General features: G+C 37.6%; 2 protein-coding genes across 2 annotated transcripts; one reads left to right on the top strand and one right to left on the bottom strand.

Moving 5' to 3' along the window:
* The first annotated feature begins 1,800 nt into the window (after nt 1–1,800).
* On the top strand, nt 1,801–9,967 carry LOC103936466 (calmodulin-binding transcription activator 2). Its single transcript, XM_009346300.3, has 13 exons — nt 1,801–1,961; nt 2,048–2,167; nt 2,638–2,753; nt 2,919–3,007; nt 3,249–3,291; nt 4,251–4,428; nt 4,616–4,729; nt 4,879–5,177; nt 5,637–6,137; nt 6,704–7,395; nt 7,756–8,338; nt 8,792–9,115; nt 9,546–9,967. Exons 1-13 carry the CDS (start codon nt 1,922–1,924, stop codon nt 9,657–9,659), a joined length of 3,213 nt encoding a protein of 1,070 aa, XP_009344575.2. The 5' UTR covers nt 1,801–1,921; the 3' UTR covers nt 9,660–9,967.
* Nucleotides 9,968–10,734: 767 nt separating this feature from the next.
* Nucleotides 10,735–14,341, bottom strand: LOC103936480 (tobamovirus multiplication protein 1-like). Its single transcript, XM_009346320.3, has 11 exons — nt 14,023–14,341; nt 13,805–13,895; nt 13,657–13,709; nt 12,488–12,580; nt 12,318–12,389; nt 12,128–12,200; nt 11,857–11,902; nt 11,686–11,749; nt 11,536–11,589; nt 11,377–11,454; nt 10,735–11,093 (listed from the first exon to the last, which is right to left on the bottom strand). The coding sequence occupies exons 1-11, from the start codon at nt 14,218–14,220 to the stop codon at nt 11,001–11,003; spliced, it is 915 nt and encodes a 304-aa protein (XP_009344595.2). The 5' UTR covers nt 14,221–14,341; the 3' UTR covers nt 10,735–11,000.
* Nucleotides 14,342–16,741: the final 2,400 nt, after the last annotated feature.

The raw sequence follows: 16,741 nt of genomic DNA, 5'->3' as shown, positions 1-16,741 counted from the left end.
TTTTGTTAGGCTCTTAGGCTGTCTTGCAAAGTTAATAGAGTGTTGGGCGTGCCATTGTTGGCCAAGACCAACATAATGTAGATTGATTTAAGTGTCTGTAAGTCATTTGCTTGCGCCACAAGTTAATTGAGCTTCTTGATCAAATGATTGTTTATGGAGGGATTAAGTCCATAATAAGTTCTTTTATGTACCTTGAAGACAAGAACCTTCGATTCATGTTGAATGCCAAGTCATATAAATTAACCAACAATAGTGTGAACTAGTTCATAAGTGTTAGTCGGAAGAATTATGACAGAAAAGAAATTGAAACAAACATTGAACATACATTTAAAATGAAAAGCTTGTAGGAACCCATAAAATGAATGAAAATGACAGAAAAATGCATGAAATGATGATAACTAAAATAGTAGATAACAAATACAAGTGTTTAAACAAAGTTTCAACCTATTCGGGCAAACTCCTTACATCCACGAGGTACAAGCTTAAGGAGGAAAAATGAAATTAACGACAAGGAAATCGATAAATAGAGCTAAACCTATAAATTGGGTGGCTGACTATAATGGGAATGTAAGGAAAATGACAGAGCTTTTAAGAGTTATTTTGATAGTTAAGTTGAGTGTCTTTTTCTTCATATTATCTCGCTGCTTTTATAGAGCTTTCTTCCATGTGAATTTAGCTTTTCTGGCTTTGATACGTTCCCCTCTACGAAATGGTAGATGTGATTGTTGGTAGAAGATGAGTCTCCACTTGGATAACCGATCCTAGATCCTCTTGAAATTACAAGTTTTGCCATGAAAAATCATTTTTTCTGCAAAACTTGCCTGCAAAACAACTTCTTCGGTGTGAATAGGATTAATTTGATGCCTAAAAACCACCATGTCAAAGCACGTTTCTTGGGGAAAAAAAAAAGCAAAAGCACATTTCAAAGGGCAAAGACATGGGCTTAATGTTCATTTTTGATCCAAATAGTTACATGCCAACTATGTCGTGCATGCAAATTTTTTGCAATGATTAGCTGGCAATTTTACCCACAAAACAGGCTAATTAACAAACACCCAAGGAGGGGGAAAGGTGTTTTGCCAAAGGATCTCTGTTGTAACTCATAAAAGGGTTTGAGAGAAACTTAATACAGAAAGTTATAAGTGGTAAATTGGTACCAATTTTTCTAGTTAACTTGGCTATTTATATTAGAAGTTGCACGCATGTTGCCTGCGAGTTGGGATGCGCTATGCTAGACAAACCAATGTTCTCTTCTTGTTGTATGATGATGGATAAGAGTTATAATATAAGTTCAAAGATTCATTCTTCAAATTCCAAGTGCATGCATGGCTTTTACTCTTTATTGACCTAAACTTGATTAGGATTCCACCAAATACAACAAGAAGCCACCATCAAGGATACTATTAGTATTCATCCCCAAACAGGATTCTCAATTGGTGCTCCTCGTCACGTCTTTCATAATCAACCGTTATCGACTAGATCATGATAATATACACAAAATTTATCAAATGTAGTCAAATTAAAAAAAAAAAAAAATTGATATCATATTATGTTGCCCATTATGTAACTTCCGCACTCATTTTCCCGTTAGTGTAAAATATATCGTTGTACTAAAAAAAAAAAAATGTATTTGGGGGGAGCCAAAACATTTTTTGGGAGTCCTAACATTTTTGGGATTAGATTAGCCCTTCATTGAAAATGATGGTCTTATAATTACATACAGGGTCAAAGAAAATAAATATAGAAAAAATGATCCAAATAAAAGGAGGAAAAATAATATATAAATATAATTCTCTTACATCCATCTCTACTCTGTTGACTGACTCCGTACATAAGATGATGACTTAAACAAACTTTTATTGTCTGTAGTTTGAATCAATTTGTGCTCTGCTCAGCTTCCTTGGCTTCAACCGGTCTTCCCATGGCGGAAAGTGGATCGAACCCTCAGGGCCCTCGATTAGGTCAGATTTCCAACCCTTAATTATCTCGAATTTCAATTCCTACGCGATCAGTTTCTGATTGGTTTGATTTGGTTCGTGTTTTGCAGACTTTCAGCAATTACTTGTTGAAGCCCAACACCGATGGCTGCGCCCTGCTGAAATCTGTGAAATTCTTAGCAATTTTGGGAAGTTCCAAATCTCATCAGAGCCTCCGAACAAACCACCTAGTATGGTTAATTGGTTATTGACTTTATAATTAATTAACAAAATATTTGTTTAATTTCATGTTTTGCTCATGTTTGCTTCTGCAAAGTTAAATGTCATTTCCTCTTAATGGGTTTATTTAAAAAAAAAAAAAAAGATTACCAATTTGTTTAGGGCTTTTACAGATCAGCTATCTGTAGACCCCGGCATAGTCAAGTTGGCTAAAAAAGCGTGCTTGCCCCTCTGCACCTAAGTTCGAATCCCCATTTCCAAGTTTAAATTAAATTAGCGAAAAGCATATTGAGTGCCCCCTGAAGTCTCTGGATATCATTTTCGTATCTTTTCTATTGAACCTTTTGATCATGTTAGGCAAAGTCCGATGTAGCTTTTTATGTACTCTTTATGTACATAAAATGTGATTATGGTTGTTGTCTCAGTTGTAGTATTTACACATAGAGAACATTCTGGTGTGGAACTTTTTCCACCATTCCAGGTGGTTCTCTTTATCTTTTTGACAGGAAGGTTCTGAGATACTTTAGAAAGGATGGACATAACTGGAGGAAGAAACGAGACGGCAAGACTGTGAAAGAGGCCCATGAGAAGCTAAAGGTAAGCTAAAGGTATCTGGACTCTGAGTGTTTGTAATAAATTTCTGCTAAAGACGATATTTATTTCAGTATGCCCCGAAACGACACTCATGTAAATAATTGAAATCATTAAACTCAAGAAAGAGTTACTGGAGTCTGTGAGGTAACACTCTTCAGTTTATTTCAGGTTGGCAGTGTTGATGTTCTACACTGCTACTATGCCCATGGAGAAGATGATGAAAGTTTTCAAAGGCGCTGCTATTGGATGCTTGAGCAGTAAGTCTGAGTTATAGATGTTTATTTATATATTTAGATGCACACTGTGTTTGGTAATTAAAATCATGTATTTCACAGTGGACTGTTCATGCCTTTCCATAAAGATCCAAACTTTTATGCTTATATTTCTTTTCGGAATGCACAAATACAGTTAGATTTCTACAGTTTTCTGTTTTTTAAAACTTCTCTTTTCTTTTTCAAGGTTTCTGTTTTTAATTTTATGTACTTGTTCAATGTGCAGGGATTTAATGCACATAGTTTTTGTTCATTACTTGCAAGTAAAGGTATTACTATCCTCCTCCTAGTTCTTAATCTGCTTTTCATTTCCTTTATTGTTTATGTTATTTAGACCATCTTTAATCCAGTTAAAGTACTTGATCATGCTATTCTCTTGAGTCTTCCTATTTCCTAACAGTTAATCTAAGGAATTAATAGCAGGGCTGCAATTTTTCTTCATGTAAAAATAATACTCTAGTTGGATTTCGAAGTTCCAATCATTGACCTCTCTGTAAAGCATAAGATGTTGATTGAGCCACATTCTTGGCGTAATACTATATATTTATTTATATAATTTTCTTGGATCTCTCTCTCTCTCTCTCTCTCTCTCTCTCTCTCTCTCTCTGTGTACTGGTGTAAGTTGACGCAGTATATGCCCTTGGCCCTGCTCACCATTTTTAACATAAGCCAAGGCTCAGGAACTATTGATACGGTGTTTTTGGAAGACCTGGAACAGTACTAAGTGGCTTGAAAAAGAAAAGAAAAAAAACCAAATGGACATTGATTTGGAATGGCATTGCGGTTGACTTGATCCAAAATTCCTAATAGCAGCAATTGTTGTAATTCTTCAATTCTCAAGAAAGACAGAAATTACAATAGGGGTGAAACCTCATGAAATCTTGATCTGAAGGATAGGCTTATAGAAAATAGAGGGGGTGTACAAAATAAAAAGGTGCAAAGGAAAGAGAGGAGGGCCAGTAGTTTCACAATTGCAGTTTGCATTATAAAAATGCCTTGCACAGTTCAGATATTTGACCTTGGCCACGTACTTTCTCAAAATTGCATTTTTTTTGACATTAAGACATTTGAGTGTAAGTTTTTTCAGAGTCAATACTGAAATTTGTCTGAGTTTCTCAAACCAGTTTATCTCACCTGTGCATACTTTTTTATTGTTGGTGCTTTCTGAAATTTTTTATGCATAAAATATATTTGCTTGTGATTTACCTTTTGGTTATTTTGTTATTAGGGTAATAGGGCAAATGCAGGAGGCATAAGAGAGAATGATGAGGTTGCACCGGATCTGCAAAAGGGCAGCCCCTGGACTTCTAGCCCTTCTAATAGCAATGGCAGAGCACCTTCAGGATATACAGATTATGCAAGCCCAAGCAGCACCCTTACATCATCATGGGAAGATGTTGATTCCGGTATTGTTTTTCTCTGACTTTATTAAAAGAGGTTATCTTTTACATGTCATTTTTCTCTTATTTTGGGTCGAGAATATACGGTCTTCATTTGGGAAATGATGTTTATAATAATACCAAATTGACTGTGAAACTTGCGCACTTCTTAAATATGCACAAGATCTTCCATTTAACATGTGAGTTGATGCAGGAGATAGTCGCCAAGTGAGTTCCTTATTTCACTCAGTTTTTGAGTCACCAAAAATGGGGAATGGTCCTCTCGTGGACAATGCAGAGATTGATCTCTCACTGCATTCAAGTTCAAGTAATGCACTTTCTTTCTTCTTTTTTCCTCTTTTTTTCGCGGGGTGCGGGGAAGGGATTTTGCCTGTTTATTTATCTTCATTTGAATGGATTCATCCAGTAACCTCTTATGTGGTGTAACACGGTGATTTGATATTACAATCTTATCAGAAAATCATGATGGCCAGTCATCAATTCATGGAGTATACAGGCCAGAATTTGACAAAGATCAATGTCGTTTCACTGATGACTCTACTAGTGTGATTGATTCTCAAAAAACACTTGGTGCGGGATCTTGGGAAGAAATATTGGAACAATGCACAATGGGATTCCACGATGGAACTTCTCATGCATCAATGTCTTCCACCCAAATTAGTTCTACTGGAGTTCCCCTTGAACAACAAACTTCTGGGAATAACCTGTTAAAGGAGGAGTTTGGGAGTTCTCTGCCATTGCAAACAAATTGGCAGGTATTTAATAGCTTCTGTGGTTTTTTTTTAATCTGTAGTTGGCATGCTCCTTAGCTTATATCATTTGGGCTTATTGATACAGATAATTGCTGAAATGAGGTGCAATGCTTCTTCCATGTGTATGCCCTGGGTTTTTATGTTTTATTGAACTGCATCACTACTTATTGTTTTATATATAGACATCCAAAAGGGCTGAGGTATTGAATTTTATACGGTCCAAACAATAATGCAAGTACACAGTAAAAAACCTGGTCTATTAACAAGGAGCATCTCTGCGTGGTAACCGAATGCCCAACAATTTTAATTTCATTTTTTGGTTTGCGGGATTTCAACCATGGATTCTCTGATTTGCTACATATATTTATCTGTCACCTTTTTGTATCTTATAAACAGCATGGATTTCTCAAATTATGAAATAAGAATTACGTTAATTTTCTAATTGTTACATTCTTTATCCAGTTTCCTTTGGGAGACAATTCACTGCAGTTGCCTGAGTGGTCCCTGGATCAGTCGATGAATTTGCAAAGAACTCCTGATGCGAATCTGAGCAATGCTCCAGACCTTGTTAGTGCTTATCTCAATCAGCGAAATGAGCAGCTTGTGCAGGACAACCTTCAAGCACAGCTTACAAATGCAGAATCTCAATGTTTAATCATATCAAGCCCTGAGCATGATGTTCCTAAAGATGGGAATACCAACTATGCTTTCACTTTGAGACAGCAATTATTAGATCGAGAAGAGGGTTTGAAGAAAGTTGACAGCTTTTCTAGGTGGGTTTCCAAGGAACTTGGAGAGGTAGATGATCTGCAGATGCAATCCTCATCTGGTATTTCATGGATCACTGCTGAATGTGGAGATGTAGTTGATGATTCCTCGTTGAGCCCCTCTATCTCCCAGGACCAGCTTTTCAGCATAGTTGATTTTTCACCAAAGTGGGCGTACACAGACTCTGAAATTGAGGTACAAAATAGGGAAGAAAAATAGTAACTGGTATCTTGGACTGAGTTTCTGCCACGTAAATATATCTAGTCAGATGCTCACTAGGATGCATCCTTAGAGATGGTTTTTGCGCCAAAATAATTTCCTTGATGAAAATGTATTTTATAACATGCCATTGTTCCATAAGCATGATTACTCTGATCAAGTCTAACTTTTAGTTAGACATTGTACATCGTGCTTAGGACTTCTTGCAATACTAACATGTTCCACTCACGGAGCAGAAAAGAAAGAAACCTACTATTTAATTTCTATTACTTTTATACTTGAGATTTTATACATATTTTGGTTTTGCTTCTCCTCTGTTCTCACTTAATCAGTTTTACTGTTATATTTGTTCTTTGGTATCTGTCTTCCAACTCAATTTCAATAATTGAGTAAGGCTACTATCAAATGTTATATTGTCTCCATTTATTTGTAAAGGGCTACAGAATATGTTGACATGTCTAATGTAGATCTGATGGTTGTCATTTATTTGTATATGTCCCCGATGTGTTAGTTGTCATCTCATTCTTCTTAATGTGAAACAGGTTCTGGTTTTTGGAACATTCTTGGTAAGTCAAAAGGAGGTAACACGATACAGCTGGTCTTGTATGTTTGGGGAGGTGGAAGTTCCAGCAAAGGTTTTAGCCAGTGGAGTTCTTTTCTGTTTTGCTCCACCTCACAGTGCCGGGCAAGTCCCCTTCTATGTAACTTGTTCCAACAGGTTAGCTTGTAGTGAAGTAAGAGAGTTCGATTATCAAGTGGGCTCCACTAAAGGTTTAGATATGACAGATATATGCAATGACACTGCATACGAAATGCATCTTCACTTACGTCTTGAGAGTTTACTGTCTCTGAGATCTGTCAGCCCTTCAGGTCACCTGTTTGGAGGTGTTAAGGAGAATCGAAACATAATTAGTAAAATCATATCACTGAAGGAGGAAGAGGATTATTTACATGCAGCAGAACCAACAGTAGCGAATTATTTGCTCCAAAATGAAGGGATGGAACATCTTATAAAGCTGATGAAAGAGAAGTTGTACACTTGGCTCCTTTATAAAGCAATAGAAGATGGTAAAGGACCAAGTGTATTAGATGCTGAAGGACAAGGTGTGCTACATTTAGCAGCTGCCCTTTCCTACAATTGGGCCATAAAACCCACTGTAACTGCGGGAGTTAGTATCAATTTTCGTGATGTTAATGGATGGACTGCCCTTCATTGGGCTGCATTCTATGGCAGGCAAGGACATCAGAACCCTTTCCATTTTATTTTAGTCTAGCTTCTGTTGAATCTTCTCTACCTATGTTGTCTACTAAGGGACTTGGCTTATACACTTCCCTCGGAGCCCATTAAAGCATCCCAAATTTGTTTTACCATAACTGTTATGTGAGATGAGGATGCCATTGGACAATTGACTTTTTTCTCTGAGACATGGAGTAGGTGCCACTAGTTAACTAGTGATTTCATAGTAACCCTCACTTTTTAAGCTCTGAGCTATATGTGTCATTTATCTTTAACCGTTATAAATTTCTTGCAAATTTCCAACACCTTACATTTACTCTTTTGTTTTTTTATTTCCTGAACCTATGCCAAATTCAGAGAGCAGACAGTTGCAGTCCTTGTCTCTCTTGGTGCAGATCCTGGAGCACTGACCGATCCGTCTCCAGAGGTACCTTTGGGTAGAACACCAGCAGACCTGGCATCTGTGAATAGTCACAAAGGAATTTCAGGCTTCCTCGCAGAGTCTTCCCTGACCACTTACTTTAAATCCCTTACAATGAATGATGCAAAGGAAGATAGTGCTGCAGAAATACCTGGAACAAAAGTTGTCAAAACTTTTTCAGAACGGATAGCTACACCTGTGAGTTACGGTGATATGCCCGATGCACTGTCACTGAAGGACTCACTTACTGCTGTAACTAATGCTACCCAAGCTGCTGATCGTATACAGCAAATGTTAAGGATGCAGTCATTTGAGAGGAGACGAATTACTGAGCATGACATTGATGAGTTGGGAATGCCGGATGAGCGAGCAATTTCACTCATAACTTCCAAATCACACAAGGTGGGACCGGTCAATGGGTTTGCTCATACTGCTGCAGTTCAGATACAGAAAAAGTTTCGTGGTTGGAAGAAAAGAAAAGAATTCCTGATAATTCGCCAGAGAATTGTTAAAATCCAGGTCCACTACAATTTTTTTCCTGTTGATTATTATTTTTTATTATTGTTATCATTATATACTTGCATCATAAAAAAAAAAAAAAAAAACAATCTTATTGTGGCACAAGTGATCCATATAAAGCTCTCTATAAAAGTACTTTGACCATGGGTTGTTTCGCATATGAAAGTTAATACTTTTAGTTTTCTTAGGCAAATGATGGAATTAATTTTGGGACCACTTAGGGTTTGACTGGATCCCGGTCTGATTCTCCGCTTTTATTAACTATTTGAATTCAAGCGGGCTCCTAATTGTATATTTTCTCCATTTCCCATGCGTTAACTTTTGCAGCGGTTAAGTAAAATGAATTTCGAGATGAACTTTTGAAAAACCCTCTTTATCTTTCTGGGTATTACTTTTCTGAATGATTTTACTACGGCTATGAATGCTAATTTCCCATTTTTTCATTTTATAAAGGCCCATGTAAGGGGACACCAGGTAAGGAAACAATATAAGGCAATCACCTGGTCAGTTGGAATTCTGGAGAAAGTTATTTTGCGTTGGAGACGTAAGGGGACTGGTTTACGAGGATTCCGACCAGATGCAGTTGCCAAGATTCCGAGCCCACAACCTGTGCCCTCAAAGGAGGATGATTATGACTTTCTTAAGAAGGGAAGAAAACAAACAGAGGAAAGGTTACAAAAAGCACTCACTAGGGTAAAGTCTATGGTTCAGTATCCAGAGGGAAGAGCTCAATACCGTAGACTGCTAAATGTTGTCGAAGGATTCCGTGAAACAAAGGTATTGATGGATCTAAACTGGTGCATTTTGCTTTCATAGTCTTATTATTTGAGTTACTTTTTGTAGGACCGAATTTTCAATTGCGCTTCATTTTGTCTTTAGTTAGTTTACTTGTGTTCTTGGTGAACCCCGATGACATTTTTGGATATAGTTTAGTGATACTATGTTATGGTTCTCTGTCGCTAATGTTTGCATTTCTTGTCGATCATAAGGATGTGCTAATTAACGTGTTTGTTTTTGGTTCAGTTTTCTGTTCTCAAGTTAAATATTCCTTTTCTACCTTGCTGTGTCTGAATTCATTATACAAAAAAACATGTTCATACGTTTATTGGATGTCGCTGTGTCATTTACTATTAGACGATTAATGGAACCGTTAAGCAATACCAATCCACTTTGATAACACGTTTTGCGTGTTATGGACTATCGGCAGGTAAGTGGTATGGCTGTCGAGGGATCAGAAGAAAAGGCCGAGGGTGGTGAGGATCTAATCGATATTGACAAGTTGTTGGATGATGACACTTTCATGTCTATAGCATTTGACTGAGCCGACTCTGAGTAACTCGACCTGTACATTACACATGACTGGCATCCTTATACTGGTCTGGAGATCCTGGTTCATCTATGTATATGTTTAATGAACTTAGGGAATTGTTTACGATATTCCGCGTTCTGCAGGAGCACGCGGGAGTGTAGTGAGGACAACCAAAACTTACTCCTGCTCACAGAATTTGAATGTAGTTGTAATTTTATGTATGTTTTTCACCCCAGTGGAGGGAAATGTGTAGTGTGTATACTCGTTACAATTTGTTTAGGACGTTGAATAAAGCTTCGTAATCGCTAATTTATTTATAACCTGAATATTTTCATATGACTAAGCTTGGCAAATGAGCTCATGTAAACATTAGATTTCAGACCGGCGGATACTGTCGAAATAAAAATAATCCCCCCAATCCATTGAAATCTGGTACCGAATTGGATGTGTATCGGGCTGCTGGTTTCGGATAGCATTGTGCACGTCCAAATATTCTAGGTTGAACTGAATGCGAGAGAGAGAATTGTCTTTGTATTTTCAACGGCCCCTGAGGCCCCCTAAACACCACGCGAGGTGCTCTTCAGGCTTTGGAGCCTACCTCTAGCCGAGCCGTTTCTAGAGTGGGCGGGCTGTTAAACAGAGAAGTTAACCGGAAGCCCACTAGACGCGTGTGGCTTTGGAGCCTACCTCGAGCCGAGCCGTTTCTAGAGTGGGCGGGCTGTTAAACAGAGAAGTTAACCGGAGGCCCACTAGACACCACACGCGTGCGGTGCTCTTCCAGTCTTTAGATTCTACCTCTAGCCGAGCAGTTTCCAAGGTGGCGGGGTGTTAAACAGAAAGGTTAACTCTTTCCCAGGCCTCCGCCGATGTCTCTCACTAACGATGCTGTCAACCACCGCATTCCAGTTTAGGAATTTTAACCCGGTTCCTTTTGAAGTTTCCATGAGGCGCGGTCTAAATTATGTTTATTCTTTCCCCATCAATGATAAAAAGCAAGTTTTATTACGAGAGGGAACTAGTCGGTTTGAACCTACCGGCATAATTCTTGCTGAATTCTAGAGGGCGTTGATAGATAGCGTTCCCATTGCTATAAAAAAGCATATGCAGGAGAAATAATAAGTAGAATACAAGAGAAAATATAAGTACAGAATATACACGTAATTGACTGAAGCAGTTCACACAATCATCAAACAAATTCAGTTTCAGTATTGGCTTAAAACATCCTGTCATCAGACAAAGGTGATACGCGACCGAGGGAAGCACTAACCGTGCAGGAACGAGGCTCTCCTCTTAAGAGTACTACTTTTTTCCTCTTCCTTTCCCTGAATAGGTTGCTAGCGGCAGATAGAGCTTTCAACTTATGGGTTGGTATTGATCAGAAACACGTCTTGGGGGCAGCTTTCGCAGGATGAATAGCACCAAAGCTGATGGAACAATCTCCGCCAACTGCCAAAAGAAGTGAAAATAATTTATGACAGATAAAAGCGCTTATATAAGAAGCAGTCAAAGACACAAGTAGTCCATCGAGGTTTTGGTCCCTCCCTCGGGCGATAGATTCTAATATTTTCACCCAGGAAATCCCTTCCAAAGTGTGAAACAGATAAAGGTAAGGTACATTAGATGATCCGGTGAAGTAAAGACTACAGTAGCTAGACAAATACAATACATGAAACTCGCGTCGTGGTAGCAGCAATATATAAAATTCCAAAGTTCAGGATTTAATACTTGCCATGTAATAAACAAGGTTGAGGATGGGATGATCAATGACATCGACATCTGCATCTTTGTCAAATGCAGAAACTGCGAGCTGGAATTCAATCACGAAAGAAGTCCTTGGAAATTAATAACTTTTCTGGTTACATGTGCTTTGCAATTGAGAAGGACTTACCACAACGCATCTTATCAAGAAACATGTGCAGCAAATGCCTGTGACCCATCCAACCTGCCACGTAAATAAGTTAGGAACCGTGATTCCTAACACAAATTGCAAGAATTGCATTTGAAAACTGCTACTGATGAGCGAAATATAAGCACAAACCTCCTCTAGCTTTTTTTGACGTCCTCTTGACTCAATGGGGAAGTGCCTTAGCATGATAAACAACCTAAAGTGATAAACAAGTCAAAGTAAACACTTGTTTTATTAAAAACAGAATAAAATTAAAGTCCGAAAAACTCTGGATGCTTTCTCAGAGCTGACAAAAGTCCTTGCCTTCCACCATATATCAAGAATCCCAGAGCAGTACAAAATGAAATAACTGCAAACAAAATGAACATAAACGTATATAGTTTAGCTTTTCCGTCTGCATAATAGTTTTTTTTCCAAATGAAGTCACGTCGACTTCATGCGCTGACTAGGGATAATAGTTGCCTACTGCAATGAACTTATTATTCAAACTGCACAAATGTTTGATAAGCACTTGAAATTAGAGGGAAATAAATTACCAAAAGGCAAAAAAATTAATATAATATCGACTTTTGACCTGAAAAGAAGATTCTAGCAACTTCTACAGCAACAGGACTTCTGCTTAATCTCAAGAAAATCCAAATGCACACCTATCATCATAACACAATGACCAGGAAACAGTGATGCCCGCAGTGTAGCAGCAAAATAAAATTAATCCAACATTGCGTCCAACCATTTTCAACAGGAAATACATCGTTTTGACTAACCTGTGCGAAGTATATAAATCCATTTATAACATAATATGCAGGTCTAAGTTTATCTGTTGGAAGACTTCTGGCCTAAAAAAGTCATAAAACGAATTAGATGACAGTAGTTAATGGGGAACAGTGATTATTTCACATCAGAATCGAAGGCAAAGAAAAGTTGGTATACGTACCTGGTGATAGATCTCAGCCCAAAATAAGACAAGTAATGTATACGTGGAGAAAAATAGAAGTCCAGGAAGATCCATAAGCAGCATTTCAAGAGCCTACAAAACAGTAAGGCAGTGTCATCAGAAGAAGTTATATATCAAGATACTGCAAAGCATCGAAACATAGTGACGTTAGGGATCAAAGCTACAATAAATCGAACTCCACTTTCAAATCTCAGAATTGCAGATGTATGACCCGTGAAGAGTATAATACATGATGCATGCTACTGGAGAACAAAACCAGTGCTATTGAAGGCTCATTATCATGCATTTCTAATTTAACTGCTCCAACAAATCTAAAAATATCAGCCTGGTTAAGCCCGAAGCCTATTTTCACAGTGCGGGAGAGACAGAAACTTATACGTACGTTATCATTGCATTTACCATACAGAAGAGAAAAACTAAACAACGCTGTACGTGGTTGAAAATGTGGGAGAGCAAGCACAATATACTTGAGATTTTCTTACAAGTTTCATGTATCATCTTAATACTACTACTACAAGTCTTCAGTATTCGCACTTTGACTAGATAAGCTACACTTTTTTCTAAGATAAATTTATATACTTATACAAGGTTGAAGGTTCATATTTCACCAGTCAAACTCATAAGGGAAAATCTATATGATGAAGATGGAAATGTATTCCTGTGCTACGTTCCATGAAAGAAGGAGACCCTGCACATCCTGTTTATAATTTTCCAACATACTTAATTGATGGACCTATGCATTTTCAAGTATATTTTTCCATACTAAGCATGAAAAGAAGTTGGGGCTCCGCCCTAAAAGCAATAAGCCTTTGCCAGGTTTCTTAACTCTATTAGGTGAGACAATTTTCACATCCTCGCGAATCACTATTGTTTTCCATGGAATATTAAAAGTCCTAAAAATATGAAAATTGTTACTTAAACATCATACACTCGCCACTAGGCCATTGTGTCCCAGGTTCAAACCCTCACCGCTCCCCTCAGTGTAGAGATTAGCTTAGAATATCGTTTGTACTAGAAAAAGCATCGTCCATACACTCGCGAAAATCACATATAATAATCCTAGAACAGGACAACATTTATATATGTATGTGTGTGTAAAATTATACATAAATAATTGAGGAGTGCAAATCACAAATATGATATCATACCTTAGGTTTAATAAGGAAGACAGTTTTGAAGAGACCAAATAGGAGAGCCCTTACTGCCCAAATGCATTTTGGTTTTCAGACAAAAAGCTTATACAATGAATTAACAAAAAATAAAATAAATGAATAAATTAATTAATTAAAAACTTACATCCGTTCACTAGAAAGTTCATCAAATGGAAAACCTTTTGTATTGTCCACCCATATTCTGGCACTCTTAACTGAATGCGCACAAGTTGTACCTGAAAATCATCTTTTTTTATTATTATTATTCGAGCATGTTGCAATAGCCAGCTTCCCTAATTAATATTTTCCTTCCATAAAAAGAAAACATGATAAAAATGAGAATAACAATGTTGTTGATTGTACCAGTGCAACAAGGGAAACCAATCCATAAGAAGCACACAAGATATAGTAAGTGCTGCTGCTGCCACCGCCACTTCCCCATTGTTTCTGGTCCTGATTCCACCAATCCTGTAAGCCTCCGCCTTCGCCAACGCCACCGCCACCGCCACCTCCACCGGACCCGCTGTAATTAAAGACTAAGCCCTTCCTGGCTATCATCATCACCGCCACCTCTCAATTCTCTCAAACAAAACAGACTATGTTTTCTTCTATTTTCCTATTCACAGAGGAAACTAATTAGATTGGAATATGCTTCTGTCTGGAGATGCAGAGAAAGTTGGCAAAATGACGGTGCCAAGAGGAAATGACACGTGGAGAAAGAAGAACTAGGACACGGCGATGGGTTAGGCCACGTGTGGGTCAGCCATGTTCGTCGCTTTCGCAACAGACTCCTCCTCACCGGATCGGATCTGGATTTTTAAGTGCGTGCATTTACCATTTGGTTTGCATGCACTAAATAGCATCTAAACCACCCAAATAATCCAAGGCCTCCTATAAACCACATCACTCCATTGCTCACTATCGAAGCACCAAGTTCCTTTTGGTGTTTGCTATCCACACATCAATTTTACATTCACGTTGTTCTATTAATGTATGTCATTTGATTATCTTTAATTCATTTAATACGATTATCGAAATTTAAGAGAAGTGCGTAGAAAATAAAGAAGGATGTCTAGATAGCACCATCTTGTTCACTTAAGTTACAGATATAAAGTCAATCAACGGCCTCTAATACACCACATCACCATATCTTTGATCACCACCTAAGTTATATTCTATGCTAAATTTATTTAAGTTACGGAAATAAAGTTTTAAAATTGAGCGCAAAAGTAAGAACACGTTGCTGAAACCAACTCAGCTGAATGTAGATATACGAATGTCACATGTACATTAGTTTTGAAAATTTGAGGGTTTTTCTTTGGACATGAGTTACCCTGAGGAGTTAACGGCAGGTGACAAATTTCAGGGTTATTACAACATGAGATAACCGTGTCTCTTAAATTTATCTTTCAAGGCGACAAATCCTCAGGTGGCATTTGGGACGTTTAAAAGATACAGATTTAGGTAACTTGGTGTTCAGGCAACCAGTAAGTCACCTTCGGACCTTCCGGAAACCCGACCAGGTGACCGCCAGCTGCTGTGATCACTGTTTCAATTATTTTCGATGAACTGGAGCGGTCACCCCTATTGAAAGATAAAAGTACCAAAACAAAAATCACTTTTCCATATAGCATGAGACGACTCGCCCTTTATCCTCTTACTCTTCTCGTTATCTTTCACGGTAGATCCCTTCTTCTTGGAATCGTTGGTTGGATCTACAGGACCATCACCGCATTCCGGGCAGACCATTCCCCGTGCGTTTGAGTAGGTCTTGGGTACAAACGCCCCAGCCAAATTACCTACTTCCTAAACAAAAATATCTCAACCAGCCATTGTCTCTCGGCACTAGAAGGAACGGAAAAAAAAAAAAAAAAATTCAAGGAAAAAAAGGGTTGGAAAGAGGGAGATATAGCAATACGTACCTAAGAACTACCGGTTTGGATCTGATAAGGACCAAAGTTCAGGACATGCATCTCAACCATAGATGCACTAAGATAACATGCATATCAATGAGTGTGTATATCTCAGTAATCCATATGTAGTAGCTAATTGAATATACAGTGACAACATATCCAATTCGTATTCCGACATCAAATTTTGCCACCGCATGTGGCTAGAGTTGTATTTACTGACTATCACGACCTTGTTAGCTGTTGCTATAACTTGAAACCAATTTTTCTCATCGGGATTCAATGTGCAAAACGACTATGTGACGCCCTTCCCCTCTTACTTTATTCGGGCTTGTAACCTACCGCATAAGATGAATTAATTTTTCTATGAAATTGTTATATCGATTATGATATTTAGTTTATATCATTTATTATTTTTCTAGCAATTTAATAGTATTTTGGTGGCCCTTGTAACTACAATTTAATTGACGATTTTGCAGCCAAGAATGCACCAAGAATCATTTTTAATTGAAACTTCAATGTTGTACTTTTTAAAGGTTTTGTTCATTTGATTTTTTTTTTGTTTTTTAAATTGAACTAACTTAATTATTAGTAATGATTATTTTTGTAGCTTTCTTTACTTTTGTTTTTGGTCCGTCGCTTTCTTTACTTATATAATGATATTTTGAAACCTCGCCGGCCCATTCGATAGCAAGTAGCTAGCAACTGAGCAGTGTTTGAAATATCGGTACGTGGAATATCGATATGCAAACTTGTGAAAATATAGACGGATATATCGAATATTAGTTGCTTTTGATGGAAATGATGAAAATTTAAAATAAAACTTTAGGAATTGTCAAACATTGGTTTGGACGAAATATAAGAGTTTCTCAGATTTTAATAGATGTGTTAGAAATATCGACGATACTTGTTGATTATAACCTAAACTTAAGAGTTTCTCCGATATGAAATGAAATTTAGACTTCACCCTGTATTTCCATATTCACCCCCTATTTTCATGTCTTTCTCTCATTTTTTAGATAATTTCATAGACTGTATCGAAGAAATGTTAAACATTGCAACTAAGAAAAGAAAAAGGAAAAAAAAATCAAAAAGAAAAAAAAGAAAGAATAGTAATCGCGCGTCAGACCCACGGTCGCCATTAAACTACAAGTTACTGATCAAACAAAATA

This window comes from the organism of the source record quoted next, unplaced genomic scaffold (genome assembly GCF_019419815.1).
Source record: "Pyrus x bretschneideri cultivar Hongxiangsu unplaced genomic scaffold, Pyrus_bretschneideri_v1 Contig49, whole genome shotgun sequence".
NCBI lineage: Eukaryota > Viridiplantae > Streptophyta > Magnoliopsida > Rosales > Rosaceae > Pyrus > Pyrus x bretschneideri.
The sequence above is the reverse complement of the archived record's forward strand: the minus strand, read 5'-3'. Positions and strand labels throughout refer to the sequence as shown.

Bases quoted from the DNA above. Each gene is read 5' to 3' on its own strand.
- LOC103936466 (XM_009346300.3), top strand. From the start codon at position 1,922: ATGGCGGAAAGTGGATCGAACCCTCAGGGCCCTCGATTAG. The intron at 3,292-4,250 runs GTATTACTATCC...TTTTGTTATTAG, and splicing joins TTCATTACTTGCAAGTAAAG to GGTAATAGGGCAAATGCAGG. The intron at 7,396-7,755 runs GCAAGGACATCA...TGCCAAATTCAG, and splicing joins TGGGCTGCATTCTATGGCAG to AGAGCAGACAGTTGCAGTCC.
- LOC103936480 (XM_009346320.3), bottom strand. From the start codon at position 14,220: ATGATGATAGCCAGGAAGGGCTTAGTCTTTAATTACAGCGGGTCCGGT. The intron at 13,710-13,804 runs GTAAGTTTTTAA...GCATTTGGGCAG, and splicing joins GAACTTTCTAGTGAACGGAT to TAAGGGCTCTCCTATTTGGT. The intron at 12,581-13,656 runs GTATGATATCAT...ACTGTTTTGTAG, and splicing joins TCTTCCTTATTAAACCTAAG to GCTCTTGAAATGCTGCTTAT.